Source organism: Hypomesus nipponensis, chromosome 2 (genome assembly GCF_054491055.1).
Source record: "Hypomesus nipponensis isolate SF chromosome 2, ASM5449105v1, whole genome shotgun sequence".
Lineage (NCBI taxonomy): Eukaryota > Metazoa > Chordata > Actinopteri > Osmeriformes > Osmeridae > Hypomesus > Hypomesus nipponensis.
The window spans coordinates 8,635,942-8,662,425 of record NC_140362.1 but is presented as its reverse complement, the minus strand read 5'-3'; the positions used below and the strand labels follow the sequence as shown (position 1 = coordinate 8,662,425).

Sequence of the window (26,484 nt, the reverse complement as noted above, 5' to 3'; positions counted from 1 at the left end):
TTCACTACATAGTGTATCCATGTCTTACACTACATATTTCTGTGAATGTCATTCTCAAGTCCCAGGGGTGTTACTTCCAGGCCACCCACATACCATTAAGCACTTTTCCTGCACTTAAGCAGTGCCAACGTTCAGTGAAATATTTATGGTAAAACCTGTGGAGCACTGGACTCCTAGACAGGTGGATAAAGGAGTACATCTGAGCTGCCAAGCAGGACTGTCAAACCGGGATTAATTCATCTATCCAAAGAGTGGGGTTTTATAGGGAAAAAATCCCTCTCTGAGAAAACATGGCTCAAGACTTCTGTGGTATATTTCCATTAAGGAGATGTCCTATCACTCCTAAGATCCACTACTGAATTATGCATATTATTGCTGTATGAAGAGAGAACTTGCTTGCTCTGTTTACTCCTAAGCAAGGTTTTGTTGGACCTTTTTCTCCATTACCTACTGAGTATTTTTAATGTCAAATGCACTGGCCTTGTATTGTTTCACGCTTCTCAACATCACAGTCGTTCCATCTTAGGTTGTGTTACAACTGGAATGTAAGGCTTGGAAAAGAGGCAGGTAATTCCAAGAAGTATTAAGCTTTATTACCTACTCTACCTGTTTGAAAATTACCTACTTGAAAAATTTACAGCGGGTACAAAATGCTGCTGTAAAAAGCATGCTTGCGTGTAAGCTATACAAATAAATTTGATTTGATTTGATTTGATTACAGTATGACTTCATTTAGACTCCAGCAGTGCATGCTGTTTGACAGTGAGAAGTGGTGTACACTATGAACCTAAGGTTGTACCATAGGGTTTGCATGATAAATAAAAGAGAGAAGCATTTAACTTGACATTTCAAGGGAGGAAACCTTGTTGTATGAATTCATATTTATTGAATGCATTCTCAGTGGGAGAGATACATTTTTTTCTACAGAATAAAGCAAAATGTCTATTTTCCCATCTTGGTAAGTTAGTCAGTCAATCCTTGATGACTCCAGCTCAGCCTTCCTTTCTCCCCCTTGCTAAAAACCCACACCCAAATGTATAATGTTATACCCCTAATGCACAATATACTTAAACAGCATAAGTGTTGCTGAGTGGCATCTATGTACAGTATATCCAGATTCTGCAATATAGTGAAAATCATTGAGTAGGGAAATGAAAATGCTTACCGTAGTCCCCGGGGACAAAGATATCGTAGCGACAGGTCTGACCATGAGTATAATTATGTGGGTAGTTTGGAGACAGCACAGTCCCCTCTGATCCTGTAGAGCGACCCCCACATGGTGCTGCAAAAGCAGACAGAAAAATCACAACTGAATCCATGTTACAATACCTGTGGAAACACAACAGCACAACACATCAGCAAATCCATTCTACAGTACCTGGCATTAACAGCATAGGTAAAAAAAACTAAACAGAAAATATTACCCACTTAACTGCTGACTGATGTTATTTTTGTGAGCCTATTCTAAATTAGACATTTACGAGGTAACTTGTCAGCCATTTGCAAAAGAAACTGAAGAAAGTCTGGTAGAACAGAGGAATGATGCGGCTAATTTGCTACTAGGCCCCTAATGCAGTCGCCTCTTGCACCTCACGCTCCTAGCCAGCAGGTGGCTGGAGCTGTACTGTAAACAAACACAATCTCATTTTATCAGAGTAAAGCTGTCAGCAGCTGCTTGGGCCAAATGCAGGGACACAATGCACATGTCACCAGCAAAAGCAGGAACAGAACTGAGAGATTCATACAGAGTGAGGAAGGATTAGGGAATTCATCCAGGTCTCATTGTTGCAAAGCAGAAGGCATGTTTTGACGTAACATGTGGCACAGGCAAAACAGGGGTTACCCTGGTTGAGTTCAGCCAAATCACTCATTGGCAGTCAGTTGCAATATGAGTCAACTGACATTCCCAGCAGCCCAAGCAACACGCATGGTTTGGTGCTTCAAAACATACTAAATGTGTCTTTCTGCTTTTTTCCCTGTGTGATGCTACTACTATGTGTGGCAAGACACAATGCTAAAATAATTTAAACCAGGAGAGACCTGGGGCCTGTACTACGAAGCAAGATCAACATGCTCTGGATTACTTTCAGTTACCCGGCTACGCGAAGCCTAACAATCACAATCACGATAAGCAGTTTGCTACTTTGTCTACTCCTCCTGCGTGAAATATTGGAATACAAGCATATCAGAAATTCCGACATATGATATAGGCAAAATTCAACAAAGTCGCTGCTGCCAATCTGGCAGAAAATAGCAGACGCTGTAAATGCGTAAGCTACATGACTTATTGAAGATGCGATCATAATTACACGTGTGCATTCCACAACGTTAAACCTTTGTTGGTGTGTTATTTTAGTTGCAACCCTGCAGTGGCAAACTATTGTGGGAGCAAATAAAAAATTAAACCATAATTCAAAACGGTAAGCCAATACTTGTACATATTTTAAGGCCAACAAGTACAAGGCTGAATTGCCTGAACTAGTCCCTTTTTTAGGATATCTATCAGGGTCACCCCATGATGGAAGGAGTGGAAGGGGGAATTTCTTCAGACCCTGGTGGCAGCAGGTTGGAAGCCCAGGTATATGTGTGTTTCAAGTAATCAAGTAATGTGACCATGTTCATTCAACAATTATTTATGAATATTGTAGGAGTGAAATGTATTACTGTTCTCTGCAGTGACTGTTGTCCCACTGTGCCATACAGACGTAACAGTGAAACGAATAGTCATAGTCATACGCCAGTATGTATGCCATATGTGGTTGCTGAAAATTGATCCAATATACCATTTACTTTCTCAAGTGGAGGTCCAAGATGATCTCTGTCTGCCTGCTAATTTTGGGGGTACACTTTTGAGTTGTGTTTACCACTTGCAACACAGATGGCGAGAGTGTGTGAATGTGTGGCTGTAATTGAAGTGTCTGTGGTGACTTACTAATGGTGGTGGTCTCAACACAAGACACAAGTCCTTAAAGTGCTCATTTCAAATATGACTCAATTGATTAAAATGCTATGGTGTAAAACTCAGCAGGAATAGGAATATCTTCCTCCCCCTGAGCCTAGGGCCTCCACTTCAAAGCCAAGACAAAGACACAAGCTATAAGCAATGAACCTTGTAATAGTCAAATGGACACCTTCAACTTTGACCAAGTGTGCCTTGGAAAGGGACAATGTTCTTTTGTTTCAGGTTGGAGCAGACAATGTGAGGGGCCCTGTATAAAAAAAAACCTGGAGCTCGATTATAAGAGGCTTTTAATAAAAAAACAAGGCTGGAGACAGAAAAACTGGAATATGAGAAGAGATAGTAATTGACTGAATGAATGACACTAAACTTGGTTACACTGACATATTTGTGACATATCTGTGTTCCTAGGGAAGGGAGAACACATGAGGATGTAATTGTTAAACTTTGTTTTTTTGTTTTGGTCTTTGTAATACCTTTTTGTGGCTTTCTTGTTGTGCCTTTTGAATCTTTTCTGGGAGGTTTCACCACTTATCTCTTTCAATGTCCTATTTATTATTTTTGAAAAATTGTCAAATATTGTTTTCATTACTAGTTTCCTGTAAATGTATGTTTAAATGAGCAAATGATCTGTAAAATATAATATTATTTGCATACATTTCCAGAACGGAAATCAGAACATTGAGTGAAAAACCTTGTACATTTTGTCAACATATTAGAGTCAAAGTTTTTACAAAGGGCACTTTGGAAATCTCTTTTTCATCACTACATTAATCAGAATATGGTGGTAACAGCCATTAAAGAAAATCCGTTGCAAATTGCGCGGCAGACTGAGTTCTTGCTCAGGTTCTCTGCATCACCCACACTATAAAAGTACCCATAGCAAAATAATGAAACGCTAAGCATACAGTCTGTGAGACTGAGTGCACAGCTTCAATGTGTCGCATTGGCAACATACGGCTCAAGAAGCTGGCAATATACGTAATTCCCTCTGCTAAGAACCTATATCTTTCAGGAAAATACTCGAGGGAATGCGAAAGGGTTTTGTCAGTCTCCAAATTTCTTCTGAGCGCACCTCTGACTATCCGCGTACCAAGCTCCACAGGAACTTCTATGAACGGTGACGACATTATCGTCAAGAATGAGTTAGTGGGCGGGGTTTTTATACCCGTTGAACTCTGATCTCCAACTTAACCTGCTCCCGACCAGGTTAGCCATTCAGCATGTGTTACCATGGCGATCTACCCCGGTAACAAGTGATCCACCGTCGTAGTACAGAAAACCCTGGGTTGAACCTGAAGTTACCTCGCTAACACCAAATCTTGATTCATAGTACAGGCCCCTGGGATGAGTAAAATTATGTTTATTTACAGAATGAAATGTACTACAAGTGTTTGGAGCTTAGACCCCATGGGGAATTATGATCAAAGGGTGCCTGCCCAACATCCGAAGAAGAATCTCCCACGGAGTCCAGAGACAGAGGAGCCAGAGGAGTCGAAGAACAGAGACAAGGTGGCGACGGGAGGTGGAGGGTCGTGCACTTGATAGCATGGACAAACTAAACAAGGAGAGAATCGCATTTAAAGGCACAAGATCATTGTGATAGGCTCATCCTCCCTCCAAATGGCACTAAGCCCTCGAGGAGTATGAGGGTAAAGCCAGGGATCCCCCGGCCGAAACGGCACCAACGGGCAGAGAGAAGCAGGATGCCCCAGGTCACCGCATGTGCTGCACGACACGGCCTGGGAGCCCCCGACCAGAATAATCAGGAGCTCGGTGTCCAGCACGGACCAGTCCAGTAGCACGTTGGATCAGGAGACGTGAAGAGCAGCCTTGCTGGAGAACCCTTTGAGATACTGGTAGAATATGTTTTTACCATAGCGCAAGTTGAGATCGCCTATGAGAGCCAAATACCCGTCCAATTCCTTCCTTCTTTGAGGGAAAACGGAGCACACCACCTTGCGGAAAATCCCGAAGGCCACTACGAACTCTCCCATGGACAGATCCCTTGCCAGCCTTGGGTCAGCTGATCTAAGAACAGCGCTGAATTGATTGCTGGTGGAGACGCTTGCGTTGTTCTCAGGAGAATGGAGGATCAGCCGGATTACATTTATATTCCTGCCTTGCAGGATGTGCGACCTCAAACGGGGAGAAATGTCAGCCCCGACAGGGATGTAAGGCCACAGCAGCCAACACAACAGCTATCACGTACTTGATAGCATGGACAAACTAAACAGGGAGAGAATCGTATTTAAAGGCATGGGATCATTGTGCTGCTACGAGGAACAGCATTAATTGATAGACGGGAGTGCTAATCGAACTGAAACCCAGATGACAGCCGACAAGTGAAAGAGGGAAAGAAGAACGTTCTTAGCGGGGGGAGTAAGTAGAGAAACATTATCGAGTATGCCCGAGTGCAGGGATCGGTCTAGCCTGACTGAACTTGCACTAAGCAGAACTCAAACACATTTCTGTACACTGAGTCGATGATCTCATGGTGGCCTTATTCACACCTAGACTACTTTTTTAGGGGCAGCAGCTCAAATACGGCCTGCATTAGTGATAAGCAATCATCGAGAAGTAATGTGTGGCCGGTTTACCTTGGCAGATGGGCTTGGCTCTGTCCCACTCTGGTCTCTTGCTGTTTCCCATAATGCAAGTGAGGGTGGAATATCCCTGCAACAAGTAACCAGCCTCACAGTGAAAAGTCACCATGGATCCCATCTTGTAGTCACTCCCCAATTTGGTCCCATTCATCACACTCCCGGGATCAAAGCAAGCCTCCCGTAGCTTGGCTGCCAGGAGAACAAAGGATTTCAAATGAATCAATGTCAAAGAGGGAAATTTCCTATCAGGACAACTTACAAGGCAATGTAATGATTTGTGCAGAAAAAAGGTAGTGTGGTGTTTGATCGTGTTATTAAAACAACTTGTGTTGAGAAGATGGAAACTCATAACTGTATAAATGTACTGTAGATCTATAGTGTTTCTCTCAGTTTAATATCCAGATCAGAGGATACACACAGCTAGTTTAGTGTGAATTTATCACAATGTATGTTCTCAACATTATGAAAAATGGCCATTCCCTCAGTACCTTTGTATTCCATGTGAAAGCCAATGTAGCTAACAGAGCCATCACTGCGAAAGGCCAGATATATAAAGTTGGATGTACTCTCGATTTTCTCAGGCAATTTGCTGTCCTGGAAACTGCCGATCAGGTGGCTGTTGCTATCCGGCCCATCGTAGATATACAGGAAGTCATAATTAGGCTCAATACTGAAACTGGAAGTGGAAACACAGGATATTAAAACAAATCATGAACATCTGAATGTTAGACACACTGCATTTGTGAGACTTTTAAATTCCAGCAAAATTAGTCAGTTCAGTCTCTTGCAAACGCTGATTAAGGGTCTAACCCTAACCCTAAGAAAGACAGTGTTGAATCTTAGTGACATTGTGGTAGACGTAACCATCACAGACGCCAGTAACATGTTGGGAGAAAACACTTTATATTGTTGTCCTGTATCTCAAATCCTATTCCATCGTGAGAAGGAAGCATTTTTTTTCAAAGTAATGAGGCGAGGTTTATGACAAAATGTAAATGGATTTTAGAAAATTGCATTTGAGTTGAATAAAGACAGCAGTTATTTCAAATCATAACTTCCCTCCATTCCTTTTGTATTCCCACGAGAGGATGTCATTTTGTGCTAACTCAAGTTGTTTGTTATGAAGGACAAGGTTTGGAAATAAGAACTCCTGTATTTGCATTTCTCCTTATTCTCTGTCTCCAAAAGTCTACACTACAAAATATCCCATGCAGCTTATGCTGGGGACACACTAAATGATTTTTTTGATCTTATAAGATCTTCAAACTGTGAGAGACCACACACATGAAGACAAAAAATCCTAGATTTAGCCGTTTTGTTCCTACAGTCTGTGGTTTGCCAGGATTTGACAAAGACAGCACACCACACACAAACAGATTTCCACCAGATTTTCCACACACCTGATTCAAATAAAAGGGTCGTAATCTAGCTCTGTTGAAGCCTGGTAACGAACATGCATTTGAATCAGGTGTGTTGGAACAGGGAAACATCTAAAACAAGCAGGACAGGGGGTCCCTGAGGACAGGGTTGAGAACCACTGATCTAAAACATGCAGGACAGGGGGACCAGGGTTGGGAACCACTGGGCTACAGTATGACAATACAATCTCAAAAGTCCGTCAGAGACTAATAGGGGGATATATATATATATATATGTAGTCTAAGATCAGCATTACCTGATGAATGCCAGTGATATGACACAGTCTGAGTGGACAGTGATGAGCCAATCACAGTCTTTGCTGTGAGGGTAGGGAAGGGGGAAGTTTGGAGATAAGATGAACCCTGAGGATGCTGTTACATTTCCACCGCAAGGAGCTAGAAAGACAAAATTGTTTCATCAATATTCCTCACCTTACAATATTCCATTACATACATTAACCCATCAAAATAGTTAACTAACTCTCCCTGAATCTGATTTGAAGCTAGGCCAGTTCATTTCAGTTTGAATGCCTTACCTCTTCATCAAACGTAAGTAAGGACAGAGAAAACTACCACAGTATGTCTACAGCACCCTTTTCATTGGATCCTACCGATGCAGCTGGGAGGGCTGGGCTGCCAGTAGTATCTATTTTCCACTTGGATGCAGGTTATTTTGCTTTCCCCCTGCAGCTCGTATCCAGGATCACAAGAGAATGTCACTGTGTCGCCTGGCTCGTGCCCTTCCCCATTGCGGCTGCCATTCATAGGCATCCCAGGATCCCTGCAGGCTGTTGGCACTGAACCTGTCAGCAAGCAGGGGACAGAGACGACTTCATACAATCTCAGTTTGTCTGTACCTGCCTGAAAAACTGTCATGGGAGAGCCCGACCGACATATGAAATAAGGAATATCACAGTCAGGACATCCTTTACTGGAGGTACAACGACAATGTGTCTGTAACTAACCAAAGGCTTATGCAAGGTGAAAACTGAAAATTTACACTGGTGGAAATAAAAATGCATGGAAAACTGTCCCAGCTAATTAAAAACAATTCATCAAATTTCAGCCAAACCAAAAATATTTTTACCAACAAACAAATCACGCTACATTCTTAAAAACAAAACAAAGACTCACTTGAGAAGTCGATGGCAAAGCCGGACTTTGTGATGTAGAAGTCAGTCTCAAACTGGATTGTGATGAGGTTGAGGGTAGAGTGGATGCCATCAGGGAGTAAAGAACCGCTCACCTCCTTCAGGGACATCTCATTCTCAGGTGGACCGTCCCACACCTTCAGGATGTCGTGTGATGCCTCTGTGTCAAAGGCCAAGAACTGGAGACTGGGATTACAACATGGAGCCCATTAAGGTTGGAAGAAGGACATTTTGCCTCAGCTAAATAAAGTAGCATTCCACATGTCCATAAGCTCTCTTTAAAATGTTAAGTTAATTAGGAAACCACAGAAAGGTCTAATAATATAAACAGTTGAGAGGGATTCAATAACACGTTTTTAACCATTTACTATCATGAATCTATAACTTACATAGCAATACCTATAGTAACATTGTAACCACATAGGAACTGCTATGTTGTTGTACTTCATTATCGTTTAGAGGTAAAAAAGTTGTAACACAAGTATACTTACACTTACTATGAGGGAGGTTCAGATTTCCAGGAGTAAATGGATGTTAAAATTGATAATCACATCATTCAACTGCCCCTTTAGCACATCCACTTACCCCTGACCCCCCCCCCGCAATAATTCGTAATAACATATACCACCAACCCATACATACATCCATTGTAAACATTAGCGCATGGTGCCCTCTCTCCTCCTCATTAGCATTTAAAGCAACAGACACAGAAACAGCGTGTCTTGAGGAAAGCTCATTGTGGGACTACTCGTAGTGGCTGTAATTATGCACCAAGGCTGAATTTCGGCAAAGAGACTTCAGATACAGTATTAGGGGACCATTAAGGCCTATATAAAAGCATCCAAAAACAGCATATCATGTGACCTTTAACACTGTATTTCTCTTAATTTCTCTCCATGGTAGGTACCTGACAATGTTGCCAGAGTTGACTCGGATAGTCCAGGTACAGCGGAGGTTGTTATCGTAGGGGAAGGGATATCCTGGTGACAGTATACGGCCTGTTGGCTGACCTACATATCGACCACCACACTCTGCTGCACAGAGAACACAGGCAATACATGCACACAGCCATGTAAACTAAAATAAAACTTCAAAATAAACAATAGAATAGAGGACAAATATACTGAAAACAAACTGTAGATAAGACCATATTGTGGTTTAGTTTAACAAATTTACCTATTTTACAATGTAAAATAGGTAGTAACAAACACACACACAAACACAAACACACACCTCGACCTACGGTCTCGGTTAACAAACGTTTTAACAAATCTCGGTTTTCAAAGGGGTTTGCAGACCTGTCGAGGAGTAAACATTTGCTGTTTGCCAGGAAAACAGAATTAGGTTATGAAGGGGGAGACCAGAGAACAAATATATCTTACTCTTGGTTGGCATCTTTAAATTACAATGTGCCTTACTATTATCTAATTACCTCTTTGACCCTGCCTTCCCAGGTGAAAAAAAGTAAACTTAAGAGTATTTCAAGCATATTCACATTTTCAATAGTACATTTTAAATATACTAAGAAAAAGTGTACTATCTGTGAGTGTATAAAAAGTATACTACCATCATGCTTTTACCAATTTTAACGTTAATACGTTGAACACACTTTAGAAAATTGTACTTCAGTACACTTTGTAAATATATTATAAAAAACTATACTTGTTTAAACATATTATTTGTATATTTTAAAATGCATGCTAAAAATTATCTTTGTAACAATGCACTTAAAGCTTACTTTAAAAATAAACATTTTAACATGCTGAAATGTTAGGATATTTTAAGTTACTTTCGAAGTCCCTTCATCAATTCAGCCTTCAGTGTACTGGTATACATTTGCTGTACTGTAGTGTGTAGTAGAGTAAAGTACCTCTTTTTTTGTTCTTTTTTTTCACAGTTTTCTTGTGCTTGTACGGCTTCTATTTCGAAGCGGCTTATAGTCCGGTTTTAGAACAAAAAAGTGGCTTCTTTTAAGATCTCTATTTAATGCTCAACACTTGAACGGGGGCTTATTACTTGAGGAATTATTTTCTGTATCGTCTCAGTTGCACTATCAAGGCTTGGAAATACAGTGACTTGCTAAAGTAGGCAAATGGCTAGTAGAACATAACATTTCATAATAATTTCAATTAATCAAACAGCTGCAAGACCAAGTGAAATGTTATAGGCTAGCTAGCAAGCTAACGCTAGCATCGCTAACATTACTAATTCAACTTTGGTAGTGTAAACAAGCTCTTTTTAAGCTTGTTTTAAATGTAATTGTATATGATCGTGTGGACCATGAGACACGGACGCGGTATCTTTTCAAAACTTGTATTTTACCACTGCTCTTCTTGACATAGCCATTCGAACAGCCCTCACTGATTTCACGTAAACTAATGGTTTCAGCACCAAGCCTAAAGCAACTCCCGAGGGACAAAACACCCTTGTCCTTTGTCACATAGAAAGGTCTGCTACAATAGGCTATTCTCATGATTTGCAAGGTAGCTAACTAAACTTATACAAAAATAATTTTGTAGACATAACAATGGATTCTGCCACTAAATGAGTGACTTGGCTTTATTTCTGGAGATACAAGTATCCACAACCGAAGTGTGTTACACAATTATGGGGCTATTATTGTAGCAAAAGTATTCACAAATGCACAGCACGATCCACGAATGCACACAAGATTCACAAATGCACAGCAGATCCACGAATGCACAGCACGATTCACGAATGCACAGCACGATCCACAAAGGCACAGCACGATTCACGAATGCACAGCAAGATCCACAAATGTGTACTATCCACAAATGTGTACTATCCACAAATGCGTACAAGGATCCACAAATGTGCTCTCAGATTTGTGTATGTGTAAAACCTTGTCCAAATATGTAATCACAAAGGCTGGCCTCTCAATTGGCTGTGTTTTTTACACGTGACTTTTGCTACACTTCTGCCGTGGTACAAATCCACAACTCGTGCGCGTGTGCATGTGCGACGATATGTGCCTCGGTAGCTGTAAAGCCTCCATACCACCAGCTGGCGGTATAGTGGTCCAGTGATTTTTAAGGCAACATGACATTGCTGGGTGGTTCAAGTGGTTCCTTAGACTCGTCGTGGCTGTACTTGGGATGCAAGGCAGACACCTCGAGAGCTTTCGGTAAGTATATTTTTAAGTTTAGTAGTAGGCCTAGGGGTCATAAGTAGCCTTATATTGCCCAGTAAAATACAATATTATTAGTAACACTAGTTATCTGTGAATAAATAACTTTAGCTCCGCTTATGCGTCACCGAGCAAACATCATTGAAGTGGCACTAGCAAGCTAACGCTAGACCAATTAACCAACCTGAAAATGTCTGGGCCGTGTAGGTAGCTAGGATCGAGTCACGATCAGGAGTCTATCTAGCTTTAAAACTAGTTTGGTGGAAGTTTGTATTTAAAAAAGGCTAATAATTAAGATTTGTCTTGAGTGTCATCAGCTAGCAAGCTAGGCACATTCAATCATCAGAAAATGTTTTCCTAATGTACATTTAGACTTTTTCTTTGTTCTCTTTTTAATGCTCTGCACATGTCTGGACATAAGTTAGTAAGTATATGTATTTAAGTGGCCGAACAACTAAAAGTGCCTCTTAATCCCGCTAGGCTAGCTGTACTGTTAATTCAAGGCTCTCTACAGTAGCTTGCATCCATTTGTCTTGAAAGTACAGTAACCACGTGCTTCTTACGACAGTATGGTATTGAATGAGTCTGTTTGACATTATACAATAACTCCTCCACTTAAGGCTCTTAATGTCAGTTAATAAAGTGGGCCATCCTGTCATGATTATGCATGACTTTACAGTCGGATGCAAATCCAAATGTTAACATCTTAAGTTATGTTTCTATAGGAGTTGCACATACCAGAGATTGACTGGGAGTCCAATGACAATAATGCTGACCAGAGGCCTGGTGTCCATGTACCAGTCCTTGAGAATTGTCTGGATGAACTGGAAATGGATCATCTAAAAATATCAATAGACCCAGTTGCCACCTCTGCTGAAGCTTAGTTTTGGCCGCTGAAGATGTGTGGCAATTGTTATAATTTTTATAAGCTTTTGTGTTTGCATTGAAGTACATCTTTAAGCTCCGTCTCCTCCCGTTTAGTGCTCCACGCACCTGAATAGTGTCATATCCGCTTAATGTTAGGCTCTCCAGCCTTGAGACGAAGGGGACCGTAATAGCGAGGATGTCTTATGTACAATTTGTGTGTGTATCTAATAAACTATTAATAGCAAAACTTAGTGAGCTTGAAACTGTTAAGAGAAATTAGATATAACCCTTTATTCTGTATAAAGTGATAATGTGTTCAGCATTCCTTGCCTACAGAATGGGGGAACCTTACCAAATGAACTCAACCAACACCAAGCTTATCTTTACAACATGCCATTTGGTAAGCCTAACAGAGTAGAACTCCAAAGCACACACATACACATGCGAGATCTTTCAGCTAGCTGTTATGCAGGGGAGTTAGCCATGACAAAAGAAACATGGGACAGTAGCATGTCTGTATCATGATTGTGGATGGACCAAAGAACCAGAACCGCAGCAGATTCCTCAGATGCTCTGAAGAGGCTGTTGAAAAGACAGACCTGTGAGACACTTGTTCTATACTCTTCTTTATATTTACACACTTTATAAACAAAAAGCCATTGAAGGAGGGTTAGAGGCAGGAAGGATGGAAGTAAGGGTTAGGGTTCAATAAAAGTCCGGAATTAAGCCATGACCCGAGTGACAACTTCGACAGAGACATCTTCGTCATCAACGTCTGGGTGATGTGTGCAAGAATCATCTGGAAAGACAGAGAATGATAATGAAGACGTAGCCAACTCATACATGGGAATACAAACTGGAGAGTAGGTAATCAAGAAGGGGTCTTTAAAAAAAGATTGGATAATTATCTCAATTATTTAAGTACTAAACAAAATCATGTACTTTGGGTGTGATTTCAGCATCTTTCTCGTAAGGGAAAAGCAGGTTGGTTGACCACATCTTATCTGTTAGAAGTGGCCAAATGCCAGTCACCTTTAATCCCTTTCTCAACTGTTGCATTTGTTTCCTGATCGGCCACTTAAATACATATACTTACTAACTTATGTCCAGACATGTGCAGAGCATTAAAAAGAGAACAAAGAAAAAGTCTAAATGTACCTTAGGAAAACATTTTCTGATGATTGAATGTGCCTAGCTTGCTAGCTGATGACACTCAAGACAACTCTTAATTATTAGCCTTTTTTAAATACAAACTTCCACCAAACTAGTTTTAAAGCTAGATACACTCCTGATCGTGACTCGATCCTAGCTACCTACACACCATATACGGCCCAGACATTTTCAGGTTGGTTAATTGGTCTAGCGTTAGCTTGCTAGTGCCACTTCAATGATGTTTGCTCGGTGACGCATAAGCGGAGCTAAAGTTATTTATTCACAGATAACTAGTGTTACTGATAATATTGTATTTTACTGGGCAATATAAAGCTACTTATGACACCTAGGCCTACTCCTAAACATACTAACATACTTACCGAAAGCTCTCGAGGTGTCTGCCTTGCATCCCAAGTGCAGCCACGACGAGTCTAAGGAACCACTTGAACCACCCAGCAATGTCACGTTGCCTTAAAAATCACTGGACCACTATACCGCCAGCTGGTGGTATGGAGGCTTTACAGCTACCGAGGCACATATTGTCGCACATGCACACGCACACGAGTTGTGGATTTGTACCACGGCAGAAGTGTAGCAACAGTCACGTGTAAAAAACACAGCCAATTGAGAGGCCAGCCTTTGTGATTAGATATTTGGACAAGGTTTTACACACAAATCTGAGAGCGCATTTGTGGATCCTTGTACGCATTTGTGGATCGCGGTAACCATTTGTGGATAGTACACATTTGTGGATCGTACACATTTGTGGATCTTGCTGTGCATTCGTGAATCATGCTGTGCATTCGTGAATCGTGCTGTGCATTCGTGGATCTGCTGTGCATTTGTGAATCTTGCTGTGCATTCGTGAATACTTTTGCTACAATAATAGCCCCATACACAATACTGTAAGATCGCCTATACTCGTGCATTGCTCTTGGTACCCAGAATGCCCTGCGGCAAGCTGAAAAGCTACTAAGTTAAGGGCATTAGCTTGGTTAAATAAGCATTGTTTGGAGTTCTATTGTTGTGTTAGTTTTGTTTTGATGTGTAATGCTATGGTCTATAGTTTAGATAATTTGAGTGTTCACCCTGATTGTGAATGTTGTCTAGTTAGATCGCTATCCAAGCTATCCATTACATGCAAAGTATATACAAGTGAGCCATCGTGAGTAGAACTTTCACTCAACATTGGCTACACAATGGTATGTTTGCATTGTGCAGCAAAGTGCGACTTGTACTCCAGTGCGGTTTGAACTCTGATTTAGACGAAATGCCCCTCTGGGGTCCAGGTCCATGTTAAGTATACTTAATTATAGTATACTTGAAGAATGATTAGTCATCAGTATACTTGAAGTTATTGAATGATTAATTAATTTGAAATGTGCTATTTTGGAACAACTTATTTTGTATTAAATATATTTAAATTGTAATTAAATTGTACTAAAGCACAATTTAAAGTGTACTAAGTGTACTTTTATGTGCTAAAGTGGAACAACTTAAAGTATACTTAGTACACTTTAAGTATATGGACATAGCTTTAGTACAATTCAATTACAACTTAAATATATTAAGTACAAAATAAGTTGTTCCAAACGAGCACACTTCAAATTAACTAATCATTCAATAACTTGAAGTATACTGATGATTAATCACTCTACGAGTATACTCAAGTATGCTAAGATTTAGTATACTTAGCATATTATTTTTTTACCTGGGTTGTACTTATTAACTAAACAAAAATACCAATGTTCGGAAGCTGCTCCTGTTTTTAGTAAGGTGCACTGGTCAGCTCCATCCCAAGTATGCAGGGTATGTATAAGAGAACAGTGGTGGTTGCTTGACCACCTCCTTTTTGAGGAGATACGAGATACATAAAAAAGCAAAAAGCCTGGTGGCATTTACAGAGGATTTCTGTTCACGTTCTGAATGTATCAATACTTTTTTTTATCCTAATCCATCTAAGCAAGACATCAGAGAGTCAGAGCTCTATAGCATCTACTGGAGTCAGGTAAATTGCAGTTAATAACTTTCTCATTATTTCTCTCTTGCTCAGCATGCACTGAATCTAACAACACCTACTTCATATATCTGCATACACATAGTCAATGCAATGTAGAATATACATTACTTATAGCCCCTTTGTACCACTCTAACTTTTCAGTAAATCCCCAGTGTGTCTATTTCACTACATAAGTACTGATCAATAACACTAACAACAATATTTAAAAGTTTAACTCAAGTCAAACCCATGTAAAAACTCAATAGTCTCACAAATGAGTTTAGCGTTTGCCTCTTATTTGATCTGCAGAACATTTCAAGCATTGAGAACATTCTCAATAATCAATTATTTAGACAAAACGTAAGAGACATTTGTAAACTCTCACAAAAGGATAAGTGCTGCACTTTTTCAAAAAGCTCAGTTGAGTGGAAATCATGTTGGACTCAATCCTCAGAATTAACACTGAACATCGATGTTGACTGTCTGCCTGGCTAGCATACTAATGCCATCCAGCACACAGGGGTTGAAGGATTACCTATGCATGAAGGGAGGTGGTTGTCCCATGCCCTTCTTTCTCCAGTCATGCACTTGAGTATGTCAATCCCATGCAGGGTGTAGCCTTCGTCACAGCCATATGTAATGGCACTGCCAGCAAAGTGACCCTGGTCACTGACTTTGAACCCAAACTGCGGCACTCCAGGATCCTCGCAATGAGAGAGCTTGAAACCTGCAGTACACACAAGAAAGAAAGAGAGACAGCAGGTGACATAGTATTACGACTACTTCTTGATACAGATGCACACATGCTCATGTTATTAGTACTGTTAAAAAAAAAAAAATACTCTTCACACAAAACAACTGCAAATCATCTTTGTAACTGGGTATGTTGGAGAGTGGTCATAATGCCACAACAGGATATAGTTCTCATTTATATGCATTGTAAAGACTTATTGATTGAGGTATGGAATTAATTTTCGGTTGAGCACAGACAAGGGTTGAATTTAAGTACCATTATATGACTTGGCAGTAAAACACTTTTTCTGACCAGCAAGCATAATTAGAGTTTACCAGGATTCAGAAATAGTATGGCGCCACATAAAAGAGAAAAATAAACACAGCACAAAAAGAAAATGTGCCAATAACTCTGAACTCAGTTATTATTGACCATGGCCTTTGTCTTGTTCTTCCTTGAAGGTAGTAAATATGGAGTTGAAAGGCGATGTGACCACCACCACACAAACCCAGTTCTACAGATTTATGCCCTTCTTTCCCCAGCCAGTCCCGGGTCCATCCCATAAGTTATGGCAGTATTACAAGTGTCATGGCCTGGATAAATCATGCCGGTTACTGCACACATTTAGAAAATTACCTCCAAGGTTTTGGTAAAAGAGTGACCACATTTCATGTTGAGATAAGATTTAAGCTAGTCCCTCTTTTTACCCTCCCTAGTGTGCACACACATCAGTCAGTCTCATGTAGGGAGAAGACTTCCAGTTCTAACAACTTAATAAACACATTTTAAAATATAAGCCTCACATATAAGCCTCACAAAGACTACCATCTTCCCAGAAATTTGAATAGGTACCGAGAGTATCAAGCATTGCATAACATTAGAACAAGCATTTGTGACACCAGAATCCTTGTCTTTTGATTACAGAACTACTTCAATCAATGAAAGAAACTTAACACTTAGTACTATGTAGATCTGTTACGCGGCTGAAATGGTTATAAAGTACCTCAGAATAAATAAATAAACAAAAATTAACCTGCTCATTGGTGCTTAGGATTTGACATTTTAAAGGATGGTTTGTGTCGGGTGACTGGTGGGAAGATGTGACGATTGGAGGTTCACAATGCTCTTGGTCACAAATCTGCCTCGTTGCCATCGTTACCAGAGATGGAATAGAAATAGCATAAATTCTATAACTTTATAGAATATTAAATTGTATTGCAAAATGACCTTCAGAATGACCTTGGATTGGGAATTTGGAAATATTCACCTCATGTACAGTTAGATAAGCCAATGAGGTAGTTCCTAATCTATTCCTCTCATTTTACAGGGGCCTTACTTACAAAACAGAAAAAACATGTCCTTCATATTTCAAACAAGGTATTGTACACTGCTTAAGAAACAAAAAGAGAAATAAAGAAACGTACAGCAAGACAAATGTGTCAGTGGTGGCAATGATGACTGATGCTTGGCTGATGAAAGTAATTGGGTGTGCTTTGCCTTCGGCAAGGGCACAACCATTGTTATCTCACATATATATTATTATTGTGAGAATGCTTAACTATTGCTTTTCAACTTCTCAGTTCTTCCGCCGTTTTTTGGCCTTTAACTAGTCCTGCATACTTTCACCGATTCCTACAATTTTGGTATCAAAACGTTCAGCTCCTTCAGGAGATGATGGATATGACTTCTGGTATTTCTCACTTTTATACTTTTTAAACAATTAAGGTTTTTGTGCAAATGAAACATTTAGCTTCTTCTAGATTGTTATGATTGAGCAGCCCTGCTGGCTGCTCTTTTTCTGATATTCAACTAAATTGACAAACAAATTCCTCTGACGTTCATATAGTTTAACTTACAGAAACAAGTTATACCTTAAAATGTAGGAAAACGTGTTCTCTTTCAGCCAATGTAACTACTAAAGAGCTCACATTTACAGATTTTCAGCTTTGAGCCTTGAAGCGAGAGCATTTTTTGGATTGGACGTATAGTTTAGCGTCTAGGTTAACTTGTTTGAGGTGTGGATGCTAGGTAAATGTTGGTTTTTCTTTCTGCCCAGCTCGTTAGCGAGCACAGCTGCTCCATTGCCGTGGCAACCAAACAGACACGCACCATGAAAGCAGAATTGGGTGACGTTTTGGAAACTGACAAGAGTTGTATTTCTGACCGCACAGACACATAAAGGATATCACTGGTTTCGGCAGAGTCTTGGGTCCTTATTTTTTGGATTGGACGTACAGTTTTGCGTCTAGGTTAACTTGTTTGAGGTGTGGATGCTAGGTAAATGTTTGTTATTGTCTTATAATCGAGCTAGCCCGATAACTAAAAACGGTTCGACTTTCTCTTCCACTATCGGCTCAAGACAGTCATAGCTGACAAACCAGGGCTGGGGTAAGTGTTTGCTGCAGCTGGCATTAATCCCACCAACAAATGCTTCGTAACTGAAGAGTATAACTTTTATTGGCGATATTGACAACAGAGGTTAAGGAACTTGTCCTTAATCCAAAAATGTTTTCCGTTTTCAATTTGAAGCTGTAGATGTAGTTTATGTAGGAAATCTTCCATTTTATCCTCTCTCTACCGGTTATGCCTACAGTACGGTGTTAATAAATACCACTTTTGACACACTTGCAAGAAATGATCCGCTGGTTAGATGTAGCATGATCTTATTATTTAGTATAAAAAACTCACCAGGGACAACGACAACGGCAACCCTGAACTATTTATTATTATTATGTCATCTTAAATTAAGTGTCTGAACACTGGGTTTTTCCTGGGTCAAAATGGGTCTTCGGTGCTAATAAAAAATATATATATATATATTCTTTTTTTTTCTTATGTTTTCTAATCAATGTATTAATTCCCTAAAGTATGTTCTAATTGGCATAAATGCTGCCAATTAATAATTGACATAACAACTTATTGTAAAAGTTCAGTAGCCTAGCCTCTTGATTAAGGTAGGCCACTCTGAAGCATGTACACTGCTTGCGTCATTTGATCTTGATAGGCTAAGCATTCTGTTGCAAATATTAACAATAAAACCACTTTTCATTCATTAAAACTACTTCAGCATAATAATGCACCTAAAATACAAACCTGAAAAAGGGCATCAATCGCTATAGACATGCGCAATTTAGCTAGCAGGGGAAGAACACAAACAACAATAATCACCAGTTAACTTGATTTAAATTTGCAAGAACTATAGACTTATACAATAACAGGCTTAAATGAACTTAGAACATAAGTTATACGACTTACAGTTCTCAAGGACGCACACACGCAATCTCAACTGCGGTGTGAAGCACGTGTCCGTGCAATTCTCCGACATGCAATCTAACAATCACTGCTGATAGACGGCCAAAAATTTTGTACAGCCTGATTTGTGATACCGTGGCGGCAGAAATTTTGCCATAGAGGAAACACTGCACTATATATGATCATTGCAGGTTAAGAACACCAATGGAGGCTGCGTTTGAAATCGGAAATCAAACTTTTGCCAGGATTTTGAGTGGAAATTTCATTTGCATTTGTACAGGTGTATTCGTGCACATCAGGCTGGACCTCGCAGCAGAACGACAGTTTAGTGGCCGCTGTCGATTCTCACCTCACAGTTGCGTATTGATCAGACAAGAAGACACGCTTATCAACTCGATTACTATTGCTCAAAACAGAACGAGTGTTCGGCTGTAGCCTACTTGAAACATACTCTGTTGAGAACATATTCACTGACATGCATTGCACCTGTGATGAACACAGCTTATTTTTTTTATTTTTTTTATTGCAGACTTTTTTTTGCCTTTGGCTCTCGGGATTTGTCATTGGCGCTCGGGAAAACACGCGCGCCAACATTTTCTCTATGCAGGAAAAACCCTTGAACAGGACTGGGTGTGCAGGCACACATGATTAGTTTCTCCTCCGTCTTGAACCTGAAACCTAGTTTCTGGGTTAGAAATGTTGCCAATGACCAACGGTTGCTACGTTACAAGAAACAAGCAACCAATCCGATTGACCAACGCTCTTCACTGTTCCACTGTCCTTCCACAAGTACTTTCCAGCTCTGAAAAGAGTTCCAGCAACTACATTTCTGTTAATTTTTTCCTTTTCTCAATTTATTTAGCATCTTTAGGTGACTTCATTTTATAAGGATTGAAAAATAATACAACATATGAACATAATTCATCTCCCATCTTCTTTAAACCTTCAACTTTTTCTGCTAGGACTTATAACTTTTTTCAGCCCTTTAATCAATTCTGCCTTTTTTTCCAGCAAGTTCAAGTAATTCCAGTTTTGTCCTTTTACCTTCAAATTCGTTCAACCCAGACTTCAGCAACTGGTTTTCTGCAAAATTTTCACATTTTCCTACAGCTCATCTTTCTGAAATTTTCCCCTTTTTGTTTTGCATTTTCTTATTCTTTTCTTCTGTTTTCTGCCTTCATCTTGCTCCAGGTCCTTTCAAAAATACCTTTCACAGCAGTATCTTCCAACTCCCAGTACTTTTTTTTAATTTTCTGTACTTTTCTGCCTTCAACTTGCTGCAGGTCTTTTGTAAAATACATGTCAGGCCTTTTAAAACTCCAGCAAATAATATTCAGGTACATTTTCACATTTGTATGCATTGTTTCTCTTCTTTCTGATTTTTTTCACTTTTTGTTTTGCATTTTTCTTCTCTTTTCTGTAGTTTTATGCCTTCGTCCAGCTCCAGCCCCTATTTAAAATACCTTTCGGATGCTTTGAAGCTTCAGCTTAGAACTTTCAAAAAATGTTCACAATTTTCAGCTTTTTTTTTTCAGCTATCCCCATTCAGGTTTTCAGCATTCTCACTGCTGTTTCGCAGGAACAGCCTTTTCTAGTTATTACTCTTTTTGCCCCCCTAAAACTTAGTTAATATTTGGACTACATAGACAACCTAGGTGTCAAACGTTTCGTCTTGGTAGCGATTGAGTTGCTTGTATTGGGATTTACGTTCCGTTGCGCGGTTTAAGTAGAAATTAAGTTTTTGTGGCGAAAAATGAAGCTAACGGTGGCTAACTTGCTAGCCACAGTCACTGACGCCACTAACGTCACGAAAACTCGCGTTACTTAGAGAAACTTAGTTTTGCAGCTCGTTAACTTCTGGGAGATAACTGCTTTACTGCAAGGCGGCTGCAGAAACGCCACACAATTGTAATGTGTAATGTACAATATAAGCTAATATTATTAAGGAAGTACATCTACTTTCGGAAACAGTAGTCTACTATTTCACTGAAGCAATAGTATCATGACATTAGCCTCTGTTGCACGGGCAACACATACTACAGCGGTCTATGATGCATCTGTTTTCAATCGTTAAAATTAACATTCCTCACAAATACATTTTCGTTGTAGGATTTATTATGACATTAGATTACAAGTAAACGATTTGTGGGTGAAATTATCATTACCTGTGGTTTCAAACCAGTGTAGCTCACTGCAACGCTGTAGCCTAGTCTAGTAGGCTACTGTAGCTAACAAAAACATCTCCACAGCTGTTTACAGTACTAGTGACTACTAACCTGAACTCCATTGCCACAGCCTAAACTTTGTCAATCTGTTCATGAAAATAATTCATTTCAGCCTAGACCGTACAACGGAAGTAACGTTAAATCGAATTCAACCAACGCAATTGCTACCGAGACAGTCTAGTAGTAGCCTACAATTTACAGGGGCACCTTCTCCACACAGCAGGGCTAAATCGCACCTTGTTACTGACAATGATCGCTACCACTGACATGTTTATGAATGAGTGGTTTTACCCTAAATAAATGTCAAGCTTATTTACGTTTTTTTGGGGGCATTTTTTTCAGTTAGCCTAGTACTATTTGAATTGCGATTCCATCTGAGATAGCTACTGCTGGTAACGTGGTTGTTAAAATAAGCTTCAAAAGTTGTTTTTTTTATTCATGAATGAATGCAATATGAGTAGGCTAAATGCCTGAAAATATCACAAGAAGGGAAAAACTTACAATGACGTTTAAGTCATAGAGATTAGGTCAATTTTCTCACCGGTCTGCCTAATGTATTCGTTTTGATTCAACTATGAGGTTGCTGATCACCATTCCCTCTTGCAGGGGAAATGAAAAGACAACTATTTCATTCTACTTTTCACTCTTAGTATTTTGAGTTGTAAATGAGCAGAAAAAAATATGCTTTTAAATATATGTAATCTTTATAAATAAGTAGGCTATGCATTTTTATATTAAATATACAGAAATATCAGTTGTAAACCCTGCGTTCACACTGCAGCGACGCGAATCGCTTGCCATCGCTCGCCTTCCCACAGTTCATCACTCTGGGGGGATGTTTCAAAATGATTATGTAGAATGTAGTTCTCTAAAATCACTGTTGTAGTTTTCATGGCCAATTGTGCAGACTTGGGTTTACGTACTCGCAACATCGATCAAAGTACAACTTATACTCAAAATACAAAACTGTTTCATAAACATACACGTTGACATGAGTAAAAACTTTTTATTATATTACTCAAAGTCTCTGCTAATCTGTCGATACAACCAGGGAGTTCCAGCCGGGCTACTACTGTACAGTAACTAGCTAGAACAAAGTTACGTACTGTGAGAGAGACTGAATTTGAAAGTACAGAAAACCCACCAGGAGCACCGACAACGTCGGTAAACCTGTGCCAGGCCTCATTCTTTTTATTAATGTCTTTGTACAAATACAGGGACGTATCGTACAGGACTGGATATGTAGCCACACAGACGATTAGCTTCTCCATCTTAAACACTGAAAGCTGGAAATGTTTACCATGGTTGCTACATTACGAGAAACAAGAAAACACTGCGGTTGGCCATCGCTAGCGAAAATCGCTCCTCATTTGCATAATGTTGAGAAAATCTCAACTCTGTCGCGTCGCTACCCACAATGCACCACGCAAGCGATTCGCCTGGCTCCATAGAAAATTAATGGAAAACATGTTGTCGCTTGCATCGCGTCGCTGCAGTTTGAACGCACCAACGCAAGCAAGCACACCCTACAATTTCCCCAGAAATTGTACCCTCTCTAGGTATCCTTTAAAATACTGATAAATATCTATTAATGGCAGACCAGAGTCAAACTAATGGATCCTATAAACAAATAGACATTTAAAAGTAGGGCTGCCGCGATTCGTCGACGCTGAAAATGCGTCAACATCAATATTTTAAATCGACGCATCTTTTAAAACAAATTTTTTATTATAAAAAATACAAAAAACGCTTCAATTCATTATAACAAGTGTTCTTCTTCAATATCACATCGTAATTGGTGCTTGTATGACGTCAGTCGTTGTTGGCTCAAGTCATTGGTCGGCTCCAGTCAACGCTCAAATATCATGGCAGATGCAGAGTCCGACTTGGTTCCGAAACCCGAGTCCTCAAATACCCGAGTCTTCAAAAGTATGGGAATACTTCGACTTAACGCTATCACCAAACAATAAGGTGGTTTGTACACTGTGCAAAGTTTCAATGGCTTACCACAGCAGCACTTGCGCTATGCACAAGCACCTAAAAAGAAAACATAAAGGCGCAAAAAAGGCAAAACCACCGTTGTCTGGTGTTGTCTATTCATGTTTATAAGGGATAGCCTTTTTAATCTATGTTGTCACTGTAGCTGCTAAATACACGCATTATTAAAGCTATAAAGTTGTCTGCCTGCTACCTTAGAGTTTCCATTGAATAAATGTTTAGGTAGGTTAGAATCGGGGTTTATTCTACGTTGGTCGATAAGATGGCTCTCTAGGTTAGCTCTTGCTATTTAGCTAACTTGTTAACCGTAACCATGACGCTTTGCTAGGACAATGGAGGCGTATGAAGTGATTTAAAGACGTAAGCCCTAATCCGGCTCTAGAGTGTGGTAAATGTAGACTACCTGGTTCTTAGATAATTGGCGAATATCGCTATCTAATCATTACCGAACTGGCATTAGCACCAGCCCAGAACCAGCACCTTGGAATTTGTGGTTTAAAAGGGGTGTGTGTTAGTGTATGTTGGGATATGTTATGTACTTTATCTAAATATTTTAATTAACGTTGGAGTTGATAGTTTAAACCTACAGTTTTGTTTTTTTTTATGAAAAAAAAAAAAAATCCTTTTTTTTTGTTGAGAAAAATGAATCGTTTAGATTAATCGAAAGAAAAATAGTCGTTAGTGGCAGCCCTATTTAAAAGTACTTTTTGCATTTCCGTGAACACATTTTACACCCAAAGACTTCAATGTCTTACTAGAGTAGATAAGCTTGAATCCGCCTGCGGTGTGCTCCTGGTTGGAGTAAAACTCCAGCCACAGGTGATTGGAAGTGCTGGTGAGGGCCAGACCCAGCATTGTGGAGCCAGTATAGGTCCCCAGGGCCGGGGAAGCATTGTCCCTTCCATCATATACCTGGACCAGAGCATGAAGAAGGACATGAAGAATCACAGTGGTTAGAGATTCAGAACAGAAGAACACATTTCTGAGAGGGAGGCTCAATCACAAGTTTGTGATTATAACAGCTGACACATCACAAAATCAATTGCTATCAAGTCCAAACAGTCTAAGACAAAGCCTTCAGTAGGCAGGGACTGACGTAAAATTTGACTCAAAGTTTGTGAATATTTTACCTTGAGAGTATCCCCCTGTGCCAATTGAAAGTTGCTGGCAGAGATGTTAATGCCCTTGCCAGCCTGCACCTGGATGCTGTACACACACTCATGGCTATTGTCATAGTCTGAAGGGTAGTTAGGAGACAGCAGAACTCCCTCGTTGTTAGAGACCTTCGAGCCACACTCCGCTACAAGACGAGAGGACAGGACAGTAAGAAACACACTAGACAACGGCCAAGTTACTCTTGAGAACAATGTCAAGATGACTGTTTGTATTAACCAGCTATCTTTTGGTATATTTCATGAACAAAAGTGAATACTTAAAGATTGACAATATTTTATTTTGAATGCCAAGATACTTAAATTTGCTAACTAGATTTTACAAATGTTGTAAAATGGTTTAGGCAGATATCAGAATAGCTACAAGACCCAACTCCAGGCTAGCTTACTTACTCTTTGTAAAATTCTCAAAAGGTAAGGTACTTTAAACATGATATTTATCTTTGTAACTGGGAGGCTTTGACAAAAATGTATTTAACTCCAGGTTAATTTGATTCACACAGCTAAGGTATATTTACATTTGATGTAGGCCTATATTTAAATTAGAAGTGTATTTGCTTATTTTAGATCTAAAACAACAGATTCACAAAACATGCAAGGTTGATGAAGTAAATATCTAAACTAAGCCTCGCCTGCTCTTCAATTCTACTGTATGATCTACACAACTGATAACCTGAGATAAGCTACCTCTCCAAACACAGAGCCAATAGATAAATGAAAGCAGGTGACCACGTACCCAAGCACCTTGGCAGAGGGGCACTCCACATACGGCGGCCACCTCCCAAGCATGACATCTCCGTCACTCCCTGCAGGCGATAGCCCACATTGCAAGAGAAATCCAACGAGTCGCCGATGCCAAAGCTGGTGCCTGAGTGCCAGCCGAACTTTGGCATGCCAGGGTCCTCACAGGGTTCCAGGTCGTACTCTAGGTAAATAACAGCTGAATTTGGCACCTGATTCATTCAATAAAACAATCATGGGGTTTCTTTCAAGCTTTCTATTACGAACTTTTACAACATTTTAGGCAGTCCTCCCCCAGGGGTATTCCAGGTGGCGGGTTTGGGTTAGGGTGAAAACTTTGAGTTGGTTAATCCTGAAAAGAGGCATAGGCCTACTCCGGGTTTTCCGTTCCAGAAAGAGAGGTAACAAAAACTTTTGGTCAGTGTCCAGTAACTTACTCTGTGAACCTAACCTGCTCGCTAGCAGGTTTTCCATGACAAACTCTGCGTTTCTACCTATCCCCTCCCAATTTCTGAGCCTGATAGCATTGGCAGACATGCTTTCCTGTTTCAGCCGACAAATCTTAAACAAAATGTAATTCGCTTAGTTATATGCCGGGAGAGGATTTTAAGACTGCGATTCGATGTGCTTTAATTCCCTGATGAATAGCCTACCTAAGTTAACATTACCGATTCCCATCACAATCTGTAATTTATTTAAAAACAGCATTTTAAAATAATGCTACTCTTTGCCCTTACATCGCTAATGTTACACACCGTGGACATGCACTCAGAACCGGCCAAATGCTTGTTGGCACTGAAATAAAGACAAATAATTGAAATTGTATTTGGTCTTCCTCATTGCCTACAAATCAGGGATGCAAACGGCGCGCTTTTTGGCGCCTCCCACTTTTTTCACGTCAGTTTGGGTGACTTGTGTGAATCGCGCAGATCTGAAGAGTTTTTTTTTAGGGGGGGGGGGGGGGGCTGATTATAATTGCACCAACAATAATTCTGGATTGCCTCCACCAAACAAGAAAATAGGAAATAAGCAAATCAGCAGTATTTGCGCAAGCCTACTCGTG

General features: G+C 40.0%; 1 protein-coding gene across 1 annotated transcript; it reads right to left on the bottom strand.

Annotated features, from left to right (window-relative positions):
- Positions 1-896: 896 nt before the first annotated feature.
- Positions 897-26,282, bottom strand: LOC146300663 (CUB and sushi domain-containing protein 3-like). Its single transcript, XM_084704262.1, has 12 exons — positions 25,417-26,282; positions 24,639-24,808; positions 24,264-24,420; positions 15,836-16,027; positions 9,042-9,168; positions 8,118-8,320; positions 7,595-7,786; positions 7,241-7,379; positions 6,054-6,241; positions 5,560-5,754; positions 1,166-1,282; positions 897-1,015 (listed from the first exon to the last, which is right to left on the bottom strand). The coding sequence occupies exons 1-12, from the start codon at positions 25,640-25,642 to the stop codon at positions 993-995; spliced, it is 1,929 nt and encodes a 642-aa protein (XP_084560388.1). The 5' UTR covers positions 25,643-26,282; the 3' UTR covers positions 897-992.
- Positions 26,283-26,484: the final 202 nt, after the last annotated feature.

Coding starts and splice junctions, on each gene's coding strand:
- LOC146300663 (XM_084704262.1), bottom strand. CDS start 25,642: ATGAATCAGGTGCCAAATTCAGCTGTTATTTACCTAGAGTACGACCTG. Junction 24,809..25,416: donor CCCTCTGCCAAGGTGCTTGG/GTACGTGGTCAC, acceptor CTCGTCTTGTAG/CGGAGTGTGGCTCGAAGGTC. Junction 9,169..15,835: donor CCACCTCCCTTCATGCATAG/GTAATCCTTCAA, acceptor TTCTCTGTGCAG/CAGAGTGTGGTGGTCGATAT.